The sequence below is a fragment of the Malaclemys terrapin genome, chromosome 7 (assembly GCF_027887155.1).
Source record: "Malaclemys terrapin pileata isolate rMalTer1 chromosome 7, rMalTer1.hap1, whole genome shotgun sequence".
NCBI lineage: Eukaryota > Metazoa > Chordata > Testudines > Emydidae > Malaclemys > Malaclemys terrapin.
The window spans coordinates 22,765,562-22,782,119 of NC_071511.1; the positions used below are offsets into that span (position 1 = coordinate 22,765,562).

At 41.8% G+C, this 16,558-nt stretch overlaps 1 protein-coding gene across 5 annotated transcripts in view; it reads left to right on the top strand.

The window, feature by feature from the left end:
- Positions 1-3,057: 3,057 nt before the first annotated feature.
- The window catches only part of KBTBD12 (kelch repeat and BTB domain containing 12), a 54,317-nt gene continuing 40,816 nt past the window's right edge, over positions 3,058-16,558 (top strand). For 4 of the 5 annotated variants that reach the window (XM_054036307.1, XM_054036309.1, XM_054036312.1 and 1 more), the window contains exons 1-5: positions 3,058-3,118; positions 4,006-4,056; positions 12,270-12,353; positions 12,477-13,663; positions 14,741-15,011. In XM_054036307.1, coding sequence (XP_053892282.1) covers positions 12,594-13,663; positions 14,741-15,011 — 1,341 coding nt within the window. In that variant the 5' untranslated portion in view covers positions 3,058-3,118; positions 4,006-4,056; positions 12,270-12,353; positions 12,477-12,593. The remainder of the gene's footprint in view (positions 3,119-4,005; positions 4,057-12,269; positions 12,354-12,476; positions 13,664-14,740; positions 15,012-16,558) is intronic. The other variant, XM_054036308.1, reaches the window with a different exon arrangement.

The following is a 16,558-nucleotide window of genomic DNA, read 5'->3' on the forward strand; positions in this document are numbered from 1 at the left end:
TACATGGACAGTGCCATGCAAAACTCCACACCAAAGCCCCAAACCCAACCCGGATTTCCACTCCTTTATATTTACCTGTACATCTGCCTTTCTATGTATGTATCAATATCAAATAATACACTAACCTCTGCACCTTCCTGTAAAGGCATTTATACTTTAAAAATGTTAAAAGAATCACTTATTTGTCCTATTATCACAAGTGTTTTTTCCTTTTGCTGTTATTACTAATTTGCTGAAGTTAAGTAAAAACGTTAGTCCTCACCCACTCCTTAGTCAGTCATATTATACTTATAATCACCATGACAACAGATAATGATCTCATAAAGGAAGGATTATGACTCAATTGTATGAAGAAGAGGAAGACAGGGTAGGTTTACACTGAAGAAGAGTTTTAATTTAAGCAGAAACATCTTGGGCCTGATTCACCACTATGTTACTCCAGCTTTACACAGGTAAAACTCCACTGATTTCAGTGGAGTTACACTGGCATAAAACTAGAGTATTATAGTGATGAGTCAGGCCCCTTGATTAATTTCAATTAATTGCAACAGAAATATTCAGAATTACATTAATGACAAAAATAAATTTGTTTTAAAAGCCTCGGTTAGTGTTTTTATGAAACAGGCTCATTATCCAAATTAGCTCAAGAAATGCACCCAGAAGTGAAACATGATTATTATTGTCAGCAATATGATTTCAAATAAATATAATTTATTACATAAGCAGTCTGTGTTAACCACCAAGATACTATAAATTGTTCCATTTAATAGGGGAACAAGGCAAATTGGGGGATATGGTTCATTTTTATCACAGCTGTGGCTTTTCATCCCCAGTCTAATGTTCCTTCTTGGCTTCTAAAAAAAAAAATATGGTGTCAGACTGGATATTTTTATTTCTAAGATAAAGCTGAAGTTTTAACAAGAACAATCTAGTAATTTATACAACCATATATCCATGCAATGTGGTCAACAGAAAAGAGGAGCAGGCATAAAATTTTATCAGCTTAATTTTTTCTTAGTTCAACTAGAAAATTCTATGGCAATTTTTTATATATGTGTTTTCTGATGGGACAATCATCTTAAAAGCAAACAAAATCAGCGGTAGCAGCTGAGTGCGCCTGAGTGTTCTTCCTGGTGCTTTTGAAAAACCTACGATACCAAACCACTGAATGCAAGTAGCGGAATAAAAAATCTTGATAAGGAAACATATTTCAGTTTCAATTTTCCAAGCTATTACAATTAATCAACCGTGTGTTTAAAAAATAAAAAAGAGGGGGAAAAAGATTTTCAGTACCATGAGACCTGCTTTAATATCCCTTTCAAGTAAAACTGTAGGCATAAAATTAATCCATTGTGTGACTTTAATTCTAAGATATATCTTTTCTGTCCTTGCTTCAAATTATATTAAGATTTAAGAACAGGAGTACTTGTGGCACCTTAGAGACTAACAAATTTATAAAGGAGCCACAAGTACTCCTGTTCTTTTTGCGGATACAGACTAACACGGCTGCTACTCTGAAACCTGTCATTAAGATTTAAATGATTGATCGAGGGCCTTCAGATTCTCCTGTAATTTACACTGTTTTACCCTGGTGGAACTATATTGGCTCATATCCTCAGCTGGTGTAAATGGGTATACTGTAGCTTCATTGACCTGGCCTCTGACATCAGGGGATTTACTCCTGATTTGCACCAATGTGAGAGGAGAATCAGACCCTCATGTCTTCATATCTAAATCTCTAACCTAAAATGTCCTTCCCTTTTTTTTTCTGCTCAGAGCTGAGTTAAGGTCTCAAAGTTCAACTTTGTTTAGGAAACACCCCCAAAAACCTTTAGTTTTAAAAATTAATGCTTCTCTTTTAAAAGGGCCCAATGTCACTTACTGAGCTACCTCAGCTTTAAGTGACCTGGTAAGGGCAGAAGAGAGGGATAAACGGCGGGTGGGGGGGGGAGGAAAAGCGCCTCTTGGACGCTGCAAAGCCATTGTCCCTGATTCTGAGCTGTGTCCAAGCAGAATGCAATGCAGCTTAGGGAGTGGTTGTGGACCAAATGATGGTGTTCACCACCTTTCTGGCTTCCCGAATTCTGGGGCAGATGGAGACCAGTTTGATCCCTGGCCTAACTTAGAGCTACCTAAAGGGCCATTACAGAAGCCAAGAATAACTGGAACAGAGAGGTGTTTTGGCCCAATGCCCGTGACAAGCCCTCTATGTCAGGGATTGTAAGTGGGTGGCGTAGAACTATAATGCGGCCTCTGTGCCTTCCAGGGATTTTCCTGAACTGGGGAATATCCAAGGTAGTTGGAGTGGCACAAAGCAGGAGGAATGGAGTTGTGGGGGCAGAGTCAGGGCCAATAGGCCTGAAGGAGTTCATACCTCTGTAATATAGGAACTGCAAAAGGCACCCTAGAAATAAGAGAATATTCTGTACTGACAACACAGTAAGGGCCAAATCCTGCCATTCATACTCAACTGGAGTTGTGTACATATATCTGAAGAAAAAGTTTGGCTCTTAGAATTAGGGATGGAACTCTATCCTTATTTCGTCACTATGGTAGGTCAAACCCTAGTCTAAATGTGCTTGGCACAGTGGCATCCCATACTCTCGGGTTTGGGACGGAATCCTACCCTATGAGAGCAAGAGTAGAACCGTTTTCTACTGAAACCCCAGTCCACGTTTCCTTTTATGTAGGAGTGGAGAAAGGCTGATGGATCTGTTTAGGACGGATCTATAAACTTAACTTCTGCCAGTGAGAAGGTGCAGTGGCAGCTGTCTGGTCACGCAAGGATCCTAATGTTTTCTTAATAGTTATATGTGGCTGATGACAAATCAGTTAGTGGAAGGAAGAGGGGTAGTGGGAGACGCCAGTGCCAGACCGAGGTCTTTCATTTAGTCCTAATGTACTCTGCATGTGACATTAAAACGGCTCCCTCTCATAGCCAGGAACCCAGCCAAGCCTAATAATAGACCCTGGCTCCCTCTCTGTCCACATGAGGTTCTCAGATAAGCAGCAGCCATATGAGGTATCTCTTTGGCTCCCGTTTGCCCCCTCATCTCTCTCTCATGCAGTCTCCCAGACATATGCAGATCCAGAGGCATCGGGGACAATAGGGAGAAAGGTAGATATATCCATTCCCATCTCTAGGCACAAGAGAGAAGGGGATTTGCTGCTGAGGCTCACAAGCAGTGAGCAAGTGCCACTGTGGATTGTTGGGTGGGTGTTATTGTTGTGGGCAGGGTTGGAGAGGCCCTGAAGATCTTAGGGGGCCATGTAGGGATGTCAAAACTGGGGCCCATTGGCAGTTACATGGGGAAGATAAATTGGAGCCCTTTGCACCTGTTGGGCACCCCCTGGAGGTGCTGAAACAAAGGTCCTCTCACTTCCATATACAGCTGTCATTTCAAAATGGGCATATGGGACTCATTCCCAGGGATATCAATATGGGAACCCCTGAGAACAAAACCAGGGGTCTATTTGTACTTATATAGGGTTTGCAGTAGATGTGAAAACAGAGACTCTCTGCAGATGTAGAAACTTGGGGGCCCCAGTGCTGCACACACCAAAATAGGGACCTTTGCACTCTCTACAAATCTGAAAATTACATGCACTTTCAGCAAGGGCTCTTGGAGAACCAGTTGCTCTGCTGTCTTAGGATTTTCATGTGCCTAGGTCTGGCCTGGACTGTGGAGTTCCGAATTTGTAGTGTAGGTGTGTAATTGTGAATTGTGGGGTTGTTATGAATTTAACCTGTATTATTGTGGGGTTGTTCGAGATTTACTGCTATGTTGTTGCCCTGGGTTGCTGGGTTGTTATGGGTTTGAGGTGCGGGAGGGGGGATATGGCCCTACAATGATATTTGCCTGCTACTGACTGAAACTGAAGCTAGGGAAAGTTATAGGAAAGGATAGATTCACATAAATTGCACAGTGACTAGTGAAATGCTAATGTCAAGGTGTCAGGGTTCTACAACCAGCAGGCTATTTGACTCTTACTGTTGATTGACAGGAGATGTTAACTCTTAGAACACTAGCATTTGCTAACCAGATGACTGCTCTGGTAAGTAACGTTTTTCAAGTAATTATTGTCAATTATATTTCACAAGTTTTGCCAATTTAAAAAATGAAAGTGGAAATTGGTTTATACAAATTATTAAATTACACGTATTGTAATCGCAAAGTGGACCAAACAATTTATAAAAGCAAAAACATAAATAATATTTCAAGCTTTCCAGAATTTTCTGGTATATCAAACATGTTTAGACAAACAAAAAGAGAAACTTGAGAGCTTGGCAGATGGATTTAGCTAACAGAGGAAATTTTAGAAAAATGGCCTTGTTTTCTGAATACATAATTTTGGGTGTGTAAAATACTTGTGCATGCACTTTTTGTGCACTATCACTTCTCTGTGCAAATGATATTTTTATATACGGAAAACCCATCTGCAAAGTGCAATGCAAACTGAACAAAAATGGGTTTTGTGTGTATAACTTATATCACTTTCATGTACCACTGATTAGTGCACAAAAACTGCCCACACAGTAATTTGCTTGTGCTAATTTTTATGTGCACAAAGTGCCTGATCTAATGCCCACTACAGTCAATAGGAGTCTCTTCATTGATTTCCCAGGGTTTTGGAGCATGCTCAAATTAAAGTCAGGCTAAGGCATAATTGAAAAGGTAGCCCACTTCGTCATTTCATTCCTAGCTCTTTGATATTTATGAATCTGTAACATTTTAAAGAAAAAAACATTCCTGGTATTTGCTAAGATTGAATCAGTATTAATCTAACTCCACTTCAGGGCTAGGGTGACCAGACAGCAAGTGTGAAAAATCAGGACGGGGGTAGGAGGGTAAAAGGAGCCTATATAAGAAAAAGATCCAAAAATTGGGACTGTCCCTATAAAATCAGGACATCTGGTCATCCTGTTCAGGGCTGTGGGCTGGCAATAAATGCAGCATTCAATGTCAAAACTTTTCAGGATCACACACCACACAACCCCTTTGAAAAGCAATCAAAGCATCTTCAAGTGTCCACTGATCAAAGACACAGCCAACAGTTTGTGTAGCATTGTAAAATGCTGAAAAGCCCGTTGTTAGGTGTTGTGTTGTTTCTTCACACACAAAGAGCAAAACACTATGTTAAGTGCGAATTATTGTTACTTTAGTTTAAGAGAGCAACAAAACCAGGAAGAAGAAAAGTAAGTGTCCATGAGGGAGCAGTGTGTGCATGTGTTTGTCCTCTGTAACAATCTGACCTGAATGTAACACAAAATGGCTGCCAGTCTCTGCTGACAGCAGTTAGCATTTTAAAAGTACAGTACACACAAACAGGGTCATAACAGTTACATAGCTATATACATCACAGTAGGGAACACAAGGTCATGTACGCTGCTTGTCAGTAATGATCCTGGGTTTTTTTAAATGAAAGCTGTCAAGCACACCATGTGCATACTGAAGATCACTGGGGAGCCTATCAAGAGCATGTCTAGCAACAAGCTTTCAAGCAGAAGCCAGCCCATGTGTGGGGTCCATAAGAACTCACATTGCCTAGAACTGGGTGAAAATAAATATGTACTAAAGGGTTTTGAAAGAAGAAATGAGCAAAATACACTCACACTGTATGTTATATGGGCCAATCTCATCCCAAGGACAGAATTCTACTTGCAATGTCTACAACCTCAGAAAAGTTTAAAGACTCATCACCCCCATCCATTCCAGCTCAAAGCAACTCAGTGCAAATCACCTAGAACAATGAAGAGACATTTTAGTTATAGGTCTGATCCAGCTCCCATTTAAATCAATGGGAGCCATTCCTTTGACTTTACTGGGACTTGGATCAGGCCCTATGGGCAAAATTTTCAAAAATGCCTGCGTGACTTAGGAGCCTATGTCACAGTGAAAGCCTAAATCACTTTTGAAAATGGAACTTGGGCTCCTAAGTCATTTAGATGGAGGTTTTATAGAAAGTAAAGCCCATTACTAACAACATCTAAGGCCGTACAGTAATATGATATTGGGATTCTAAACACACAGTTTATAATGTTATCACCCTGATATTGATTTACCTCTCTAGTGGCTGCTAGCCAAGGCATAAAAGTATGTGTAATCAACATATTTTCTTCATAGCTCAGCAGAGCATAGAAAACATAAAGACTATGTAGGCAGAGGCCCCAGTTCTTGGCTTTGACTGAGCAGTGCTTTGTACACAGGGCCGGCTCCAGGCACCAGCTTGTCAAGCAGGTGCTTGGGGCGGCCGCTCCGGAGAGGGGCGGCACGTCCAGGTATTCGGCAGCAATTCGGCGGACGGTCCCTCACTCCACCTGGGCGCGAAGGACCTCCTGCCAAATTGCCACTGCAGATCGCGATCACGATCGCGGCTTTTTTTTGGGTTTTTTTGTTTTGGCTGCTTGGGACGGCCAAAACCCTGGAGCCGGCCCTGTTTGTACAGAACCCAAAGGAAGATGAGACAAAGGAGGCTTTGTACCACCTTTGTATCCGCCAGATTCTAGGACTAGCCTGAAGGCTGCTCTATCTTACATCTACAGCAAGGAGTCTGGTGGCACCTTAAAGACTAACAGATGCCACCAGACTCCTTGTTGTTGTTGTAGATACAGACTAACACGGCTACCCCCTGATTCTATCTTACATCTGACTGCCATCTTCCACAAGGGCTTATTCTGGTGGCTGGGAATTGTTGGAGCACAAAGGTAATCCAGCCACACCCTTTTCCCTCAGCCAGGCCGTCTGTGTAGGGGCTAAAAAGGAATGATAGACTCACAGTGCTGACGCTACCCCAATTGAGAAATCTCTCTACACAAGGGAAATTTTGGGGGGGATGGGCAGCTCTACCTGGTTTACAGTCCCTTTGCATTGGAGCAGCGCAAAGGGGCTGTAGTGGAACTGAGAATCAAGGACAGAGTACGCTTACAGTATGACAGCTTCATAAAAGCTGGAATTCAAGATTCTGAGATCACAACTGTGTATTTATGTTTTTAACTGTTCATGCAGCACCCTAGAGCCTCGGAGAGAGTAAGCTTTAGTTTTTGCATAACATGATGTATTATTATTATTAATAAGGTGCACTTCACAAAGAAGAATATTAAATTAAACTAACAAAACAGGTAAAATAAAAATAAAGGTAGCAGACGAGAACAGGAAGTAAATCAACAATGTTGCTCTGAAATAAAGTAACATTTGCAATTGAAGATTTGCAACTAGATCCATTTTTCACAACCAAAAAATATGAAATCATCAAACAAGGCTATAAATATATTTCGGGCGTCTGGTGACCTTACAAAACTCGAGCATTGTCCTGAAAGTTTTATAATGACATCCAAGCCCTTTGCTTGATATACATACAGTATCTGGCTGCAATTTACATTTGTGTCTCATTTATCCTTTCCTTAATATAAATGTTCCATCTTTTCCCTTTATAAGCCAGAGCAGAAAGCAGAGCAGCCCCATTTTATTATTAATAACCTTTCCAACAGTGTACATGAGAGTAGTAATGTCCTTCCAGTTACCTCACCTAAATGCAATGGTAAACTAAAAGTCAGGAAGAGAATGATGGTTTTGGAGCCGAAGCATAGGAGTTAAATTCTGGATCCACTGAAGTCAATGAAAGGATTTTTTCACCCCTGGGTTTTATTCCTGTTTCATCTTCAATCTTCCTCAGTAACCTTTCAGTTCTTTGTGCCAAAATTTCCTCATCTGTAGAATGGGAAAAAATCCCTACCTCACAAGAGGGGTTGCAAGATTTCATTCAGTAATGTTTGTGGAAGTGCTTTGAGATATTTGATTGGAGGAGGCTAAAGAAATGCACAGTTCTTATGAGGAGAGGTAAATATTATAACTTCAGATATGAAAAGCGTTAACTCTGCAGTTAAAGTTGAAGTAATTTTCATCCTTCTTCATAACAAAGTATAAAAAAAGGCAACTCCTACTTAAAAAATCATTTGCTGTTCAACTTTAAGGCCCAATTAATCCTACAAGCCCTATGCAGAACTCCCAGTGAAGTCAGCTACTGGATCAGTAGTGTAATGGGTTGTCGTGGAAAATGTCACCCACACATTGATTTTAGTTCACAGACTCAAGCCTGAGGCCAGTTTATTGCAATACATACCAACGCGTTGGGGTAGCAGTCCGAAAACTACCACACCCAGCACAGTGCGCAGGCTGCTTTTATTCTTACAAACCGCAAACATAGTACAAGTTATATGTCATTTACGAAAACAAGTTTCCCCCCTTTATTCCTGGCACCCTCCCTTCGGTATTTTCCGAGAATGGGGTGCAGAGTGGGGGGGTTCCCCATTCTGGTCAGGACTTGGCATTTATCCGGGGTATATTCTCGGCAGGGTGCATAGTACCTTCCGGGGTGTTAGGGTCAGTGTACCGGGGCGGGGTTGACAGGACGCTCAAAGAAGGTATCTAATTGGCTAGTTTTGCATTTAGCTGGAATTACAGGGTGCTCACAGGAGAAGTTGCATTTAGTCAGTTTGCATTCAGCTAAAGTTACCTATTGCTTCACACAAGCGGTTATTATATTTCAGTCAGCCATAAACATATTTCATTAGTGCTGCTGCTGGGGCTTTTTATTCTTTCCCTCCTTGCCCCCGCCCCCCACCTCCTCTGGTCATGACCCTTGACCGAGTTTGGCAGGAGACTGTGTCACTTAGCCTAGTTCAGGCTTGTGGCCTGCAGGGCGGGCCTATATGACGAGTCTTCACCAATGTTCTGATCGGTGCAAGGGAGGCCAGCCAGGCCTATTCCCCCACAGGGTTCTCAATGTAGACAGCAAAAAATGGCTATACTGTCACCTTTGTCACCTTTCACAAGCATAGCGCCCAGTCCTGAGGCCCTTTTTCATTCTCTACTAAGTCTTTATTCCAGCAAAATTCTCACTTCCTTTCACTAAGTACAAACTGAGTCATAAACTCAGAATTTGGCCCTCAGAGATACTCGTTATGGTTTGTTTTCCAGATACATTTTTAAAATCTGGTAATAATCCTGATCCATTGCTCAAATTTGTTGTGTTGAGCTCAAGACTTGGAAAATGGAAAGAAGTGACAAAGTCAATTGATGTGTCGGGCTTTTACTGTAGGTTCAGTGTAAGAAATCCACATAACTTGCTAAAACAGCATGATGACTAGTTATGCAAACATCTTAACAACTGAAAGCACAGTCCTGGGGCTGGTACTGTAACTGCACAGCCCTTCCTCACTTGGGAGAAAATTATGATGTCTAAACTTTGACACTACAGAGAGATGTGGACTCTGCCGTGAGGAGCCCCTTAGTGGATTTTTTGATAATTTCATACACTTATGTTTTTCATATTGATGTCTTTTTTGTTAACGAAAATGAGCCTACAACCTAGAGTCTTGTTAATGCTACAGGGAGCTGCTCACCACAGCTGCAGACTGAGATCCTGCTCCTGCTTGTGTATAATATTTCTTATTTGAATAGCCCTATTTAGTGTTTGCAGGATTTGGGAGCAGGTTTATGACCATCTTTATAACAGCTTTCAAACATGGCTATACCATGATTTTACAGCCTGTCTACAAATCACTTACCCTGTGACATGATTCCTTAGCACAGTTCTGTAACAGTACTGTCTCATTATCACCCTACAAACAAAAAGTGTGTTAAAACACCGATGCCTCTAGACATGACAGATACATGTGCCTTGGCACAGATTTACAGGGCCTCATTCTCCCCTCACACCGGTTTTATATCAGTGCATCTCCGAGTCCATAGCTTTTCAACTGAATTGGGGAGGTTGTGAGGTACAAAGAAAAAGATTACAAAACCACCGTGTCCTTCACATTTTTTCCCTTTGGATAAACATAAAGATACAGTATATAAATAATTAAAATTCAATTAAAATACCATCTGGGGCCACTATAGATGGCACCAAACCTTGTTAAACGATGTCACTGAACTACGTAAAGGCCTTTGGAAAGGCTGTAGCACACAGTTTAGAAACATGGGCCAGATTCTCCCCTCAGATTCCCTGGTGCAAATCAGTAGTAAATGGAGTTACACTGGTGTAAGACAATGCAGACTCAGGCCCAGGCCCCTCCCAACAACACTACCAGATCATATTATTTTAAGTTAATAACTATGCTGGGAGGAATGGCCATGTTTTAACGGGGTTCTACAACATGGTAAATTTCATAGTGCAGGCAGATAGGACTGTATTTTGAAACACTTGGGAAGAGTGGAGGTCCTCAGATATGATGGTGATGAGTAGGCAGGTAGATAGAACCTAACTCTCTCCCGCCATTCCTCTTTCTTCTGCTTTCCCTCCACTGGTTCGGATGTTTGTCCTCCCCTCCCCACAGCGCACTGTCCTCAGATCTAAGAACAATCCTCCACCCTATGTATCCCTGTGGGTCTCTCCCTACTTCCTGCAGCCTTTCTCCCGCTCACCTGGGGTCCTCCTCCTTTCCCTTGCCATGCGAGCACCGGGTCTAGGGTTGCCTCTCCTCAGTGACATCTTCTCTGCCTGCTCTACTCTTCTCCTCAAACCCACAGAGAAGGCTGCCAGCAGGGGGAGAGGCAGGGTGGTATCTGCTACTGCACCAAGTAGGAGGCTGCTTCATGGTTGTCCCTGCTAGTGGGAGGACAGAAGTGCAGGGATTTTCTCTCAATACCCTCTGCATGCTGGGATTTGAGCTGGGAGATGCAGTGGGGGACAAATGGGTAGGTGGTGCCACCCAATGTCTGCCGATTGCCCATTACGTCTTTGACCCCAGTTTGAGCAGAGAACCAGGTCTGTTGTGTAAACAGGCCTTTTCTATGGGCTTAGTGGGCTTGAATCTCTACCATCTTGCGTTATGTACATTTACTCTGGTGTAAAATGATAGTGAATCTGAATTCTTCACTCACTTGCATTGGTGGTCATGTTTTATACCTGCTTCACAGAAGTGTAAATGACTATACAAGGTGTGACGCAATGAAGACTCAAGCCCATGATTGTTGTTAGCCTTGTGGGCCCATTTCCTGAAGTCCTTACCCAGACAAAACTCCTGCTGAAGTCTTTAAGGAACAGTGAGCACTGAAGTGTGCCACTGAGCTAAAGAAGCCGAACTATAAAGTGACATTCAGCAAAATCTGTGTGGTGGACTGGTTTTGTGTGTGTGTGTGTGTGTGTGTGTGTGTGAACTGAAGCTTGAAGGCCTGATCCATGAACTTTTACAGTCATTGAGAATCTTTCCATTTGCTTTAATAGACTTTGGATCAGGCCCTAAGAGAGGTGACAGCAGGGAGCCACAAAAGAGAACTCTGAAAGGAATGTTTGGGGTTTCTTTGACTGACAAGAAAACTGAGGGGAGAAAATGGAAAAATTACTGCACACCAAAGATCATTTGAGGTGGCCTTTGTCTTTGGAGAACACTGATTCACGAAGTGTTATTCCAGTTATTTGCCAGTGTAAATGCCCTGAAATCAGGCTCTTTGTATTTATTTTTTATATCTGTGACATGTCAGGAAAAAGGGAGGAAAACTGTGAGCCAAATGGCAGAGATAAAAATATAGTCGTTGAAAGTATATTTTTTCCCTTGGAGTTTTATCACATCTAAAACTAGTCAAGGCAGGCAAAAGACTTTAATTAGGGATCAACCCTGCATGAATTGCACTCGCAGAACTCCCACTGGGTTGCAGAGTTTGCAAGGCAAATACTGCAACATTGTGCTAGCCTATGACAGCCTGAAAATGATTCTAAATGGACTATAAACAGAAGTGAAACTGACCAGTTGATTCTCAAAATCCAGGCTGAGATCAATGTAAAAGGTAATGGTGACAAGTAAATTTTAAATTTCTTTCAATTTTAATAATCTGAGCTGTGAAACCTATGTGTCACATAGGTAAGGTCAATTAAACATATGACTTTTAACCTGTCAGCTTAAGTCAAAATAGGCTCAAATGATGAGTGTCATTGTCAATACCAATAACTGATTTTTAGGCTAAGCAGAAACACAGGGCCTGATTTTCAGTTAGCAGGTAGCTGGATGTCTACACATAATATCAGTAAGAGTTTTGATTGAGTGATTTGGAGGATTTGGCCTTGTAATTTTAGTTCCAGTTGGGACGTAATATTTAATCTCTTGGATCTCTCTAAACAATACCATAAATATTTGGTAGCATGCATTACATCATTATAACATTACTGTAATGCAATATTTTGTCTATTAAATGCCAGTGCCCAGTCAGAATATTAAAAATATGTATCAATTGTAGATGCAAAATGAAAACTATATTTCATTTGTTCAGGCATCAAAAACGAGAGTGAAAATGATACAGTCGTCATCTTGGAATCAAGCTCAATTTGAAAGTGAAACTGTTATACATGCTCAAGTATGTATGAATGTTTTGTAACCTGTCCTCTAGAAATGCTTACTATTGTTAGGATTTAACAGCAAAATTCAATTGTCTGAGGGTTTATTCTTATAAGAAAATTATATGCTTTCCTCCCCCCAGAAATATTTTATGATGAAGTTCATAACACTTTGAGAGCAATCGGACATGCAAATAGCCCTTCCAAAAATCAAGCAAGTTCTTGAAGAGATTTAAAAATAGAAAATTTGGAGTTTTATCATGGATCACAAGACTGAAGGGAAAAGGAAGCAGCGACATAGCTTGACTTTACTGGATCAATTAAACAGTATGAAAGAATTAACACAAATGACTGATGTGGTCCTTGTAGCAGAAGGTGAGAAGTTCCCCTGCCATAAACTGATATTGGCTGCGTTCAGTCCCTATTTCAAAGCCATGTTTACCTGTGGCTTGCTTGAATGCACCCAAAGAGAAGTGGTGCTCTATGACATCTCATCAGAGAGTGTGTCCATAATACTCAACTACATGTACAGTGCAGATTTGCACCTCACTAATTTCAATGTCCAAAGTGTTGCTGTTGCTGCATTTTTTATGCAGATGGAAGATGTTTTCAATGTGTGTCAGAAATACATGATGGACCATATGGATGCTTCCAACTGTGTGGGGATCTACTATTTTGCAAAGCACATTGGGGCAGAAGAATTGTCCGATCAAGCCAGGCAATATTTGTATCAGCACTTTGCTGAGGTGAGCTTGCATGAAGAAATATTAGAGATTGAAGCACAGCAATTGCTGAGTCTCATAAGATCAGATGATCTGAATGTATCCCGGGAGGAGAGCATTTTGGACTTGGTCCTCAGATGGGTGAACCATAGCAGAAAATCACGTGTCGAGCACCTGATTGAACTCCTGAAGCAAGTGAGACTGGAACTTGTAAGCCCTTCTTTCCTAGTGGAAGCTCGGAAAAGGAACACGGTGCTTCTATCTAATTCAGAATGTCATGATATGATTGATGGAGCATTAGAAACTATAAAGAAATCCAACCACCCCTCTCTCAGTCTTCGCTATGGCATGGAGACCACCAGTCTTCTACTTTGCATCGGCAATAATTCTCTGGGGATTCGATCAAGACATGGTAGCTATGCAGATGCCAGTTTTTGTTACGCTCCTGCAACACAAAAGACTTACTTCATTTCCTCCCCGAAGTATGGTGAGGGTTTAGGATGTGTGTGTACCGGTGTTGTCACTGAGAACAACGATATTATTGTGGCAGGGGAGGCCAGTGCTGCCAAAATGTCTAGACAAAAAACCAAGAACATTGAAATTTATAGGTGTGTATCCTCAAACGGGAGGAAAAAATTAATCATTGTTTTAAAGTTAAACTATAAATAATGTTCCTGGAGCAGGAAAAGGCCACCAGAGAAAGCATTCTTCTCCCCATGTTTGTATACGGATTTCAGTTACCCAAAGCAATTTGTTACAAAGGGCAACCTGTCCCTCTCCATGAAACACGGAGGCATTTCCTTCTATATTTAGGGCCAAATCCTGACCCTTTTATTCATGAGAAAGCCCATTGACTTAGATGGAATCCTTGTATAAATAAAGTGAGCTGGATTTGGTCCTAAATCTCTTTCTGAATACCTCATATTCCCCTAACTAAAAGGTCACCAGTTTGTTAGTATTTTCTTTCCTGGATCATTCCTCCAGGTCATTTATTTAATAGTGGTGCTGATGTCTGAGATGTGGAAATTAATGAATGAGTTTGGTCATTCGTGAATCTACACCCAGCTTTAACTATACCATGCTGATCATGCATGGGAGCCAAAATTTAATAAATAATAATAATAATAATTATTATTATTATTATTAATTAATAATCTTGAAATCTTCACTCTGTTTTTACTCATTCCTCACTCAGATAAACCCATGTTAAGGACATGAGAGCTTTGCCGGAATCAAGACTGATAAAAAACTGAAGCCAACATCAGCAAACGTGGGGCCTAAATTGAGGCGCATAAATCCATAATTAGGCACTTAAATAAATGTGGTCTTCGTTTCAGAGGTGCTACTGCAGCTCTCACTGAGTGCAGTGGGAGTTATGAGTGCTCAGCTCATGCAAAATAAGGATACTTTAATTATGGTCAACATTTTCAAACTTAAGTGCCTAGAATTAGGTTCCTAAATCCCTACTAAAGCCTTGATAGTGCAAACACTTATGCATGTGAGTAACTTAATGCACATGACTAATCCCACTGAGTTCAAGGCTAGAAACTTTTCTTCTCTGTTGACAAGAGAAAGAACTTCTGTTGTCACTGTAACATCATCTGAAACTGGAGAAGGGAGATGTAAATACAAAATTGATATGATTTTATCAGAACCACAGTTTCTAACTTTGGATTTTCCTACAGGTACCACAATAGAGGAAACCGGTTTTGGCAAAGTTTGTGCACTGCTCAGTTTCGTGAACTCTATGCCTTGGGCACTGTTCATAATGACCTGTATGTCATAGGAGGGCAAATGAAACTGAAAAACCAATATCTGGTCACAAACTCTGTTGAGAAGTATTCCATGGAGCAAGATAGCTGGAGAAGTGTGGCGCCTCTCCCAGTGCAACTGGCCTGCCATGCTGTGGTAACAGTAAATAATAAACTCTATGTGATGGGAGGCTGGACACCACAGGTAAAGAAGTTTACTAATTATTTTATTATATAAGAGCTAGCGAACCTGGCTTATGTGCCTAACTTTGTGTCTCTTCTTACATAGTTAAAATACCTCAGTTATAAGCAAAAAATAAATTGCACTCATTCCTCTCACATCTTTAATGGGAAAATCAAGCAGGCCAAGGGGAAATAATGTCCATGTCATATGATCTTCAATTTATATGCTACCTGTAATAAAGGCAGTTGTTTCAAAGGGAATTTCTCAGTGAGAAAAAAATTAAAACTGCATCCTGTTTAAACATGATTTCACTCACGTTCCATTTTTACTAAGAGTATGTCTTCATTACCCGCCGGATCGGCGGGCAGCGATCGATCCAGTGGGGATCTATTTATCGCGTCTAGTCTAGAGGCGATAAATCGACCCCTGAGCACTCTGCCGTCGACTCCTGTACTCCAGCTCCTTGAGAGGTGCAGGTGGAGTCGATGGGGGAGCAGCAACAGTTGACTCACCGCGGTGAAGACACCATGGTAAGTCGATCTAAGTACGTCGACTTCAGCTATGTTATTCACGTAGCTGAAGTTGCGTAACTTAGGTCGATCCTCTTCCCCCCTCCACATTGTAGACCAGGGCATAGTCCTGGGGTAAATCCTGAAGTCCTTACTCAGTTTTTAATCCAGCGAAATATTAATTAAAAATAAATCATGGGGATGATTATACTTGGCTCTTCCCTGGCACTTTTACAACCCACTAATTAATAATTGTCCTCTATAACTTTTCTATCAGCAGCAAATAGTTGTGTTTAAGAGATGCAGCAAATCCTGCATCTTGGCAGGGTTTTAGACTAGATCAGTGGCTCTCAAACTTCATTGCACCGCAACTCCCTTCTGACAGCAAAGATTACTATGTGACCTCAGGAGGCAGGACCGAAGCCTCAGCCCACCTGAGCGCCGCCACCCCAAGTGGGGGGGCCAAAGCTCAAGCCTCACCCCCCCATGTGGGAAGGGGGGCAAAGTCGACGCTCAGGGCTTCAGCCCCAGACAGGCGGCCTGTAACCTGAGCCCCCCACCACCCAGGGCTGAAACCCTTGGCTCGGCTTTGGCCCCAAGTGGTGGGGCTCGGGCTACAGCTCCAGACCCCAGCAAATCTAATAATGGCAACCCCATTAAAACAGAGTCATGACCCACTTTGGGGTCCTGACCCATAGTTTGAGAACCCGTGGACTAGATCAGTGCTTCTCAAGCTGTCTGATGTGGGGGACCGACAATTTTTTTCCCCAATGTGCCAGGGACTGGTGTCATATTATTATCCTATTCAATGCTCTTATGAAGAAACTCGCCGCGGACCGGCAGCCGATGGCTCGCGGACCGGCAGCGGTCCGCGGACCACCACTTTGAGAAGCACTGGACTAGATGACCCTTGCAGTCCCTTCTAACTCTATGGTTCTATGATTCTAAGACATGGATCCATACTGGAACTCGAAATCCAACCCCTATCAACTCTGGTAAATTTCAGGTCCAAATCCATATATAAGCTTCACAGCTCAGCTCCATTTCTTGGGGAAACTT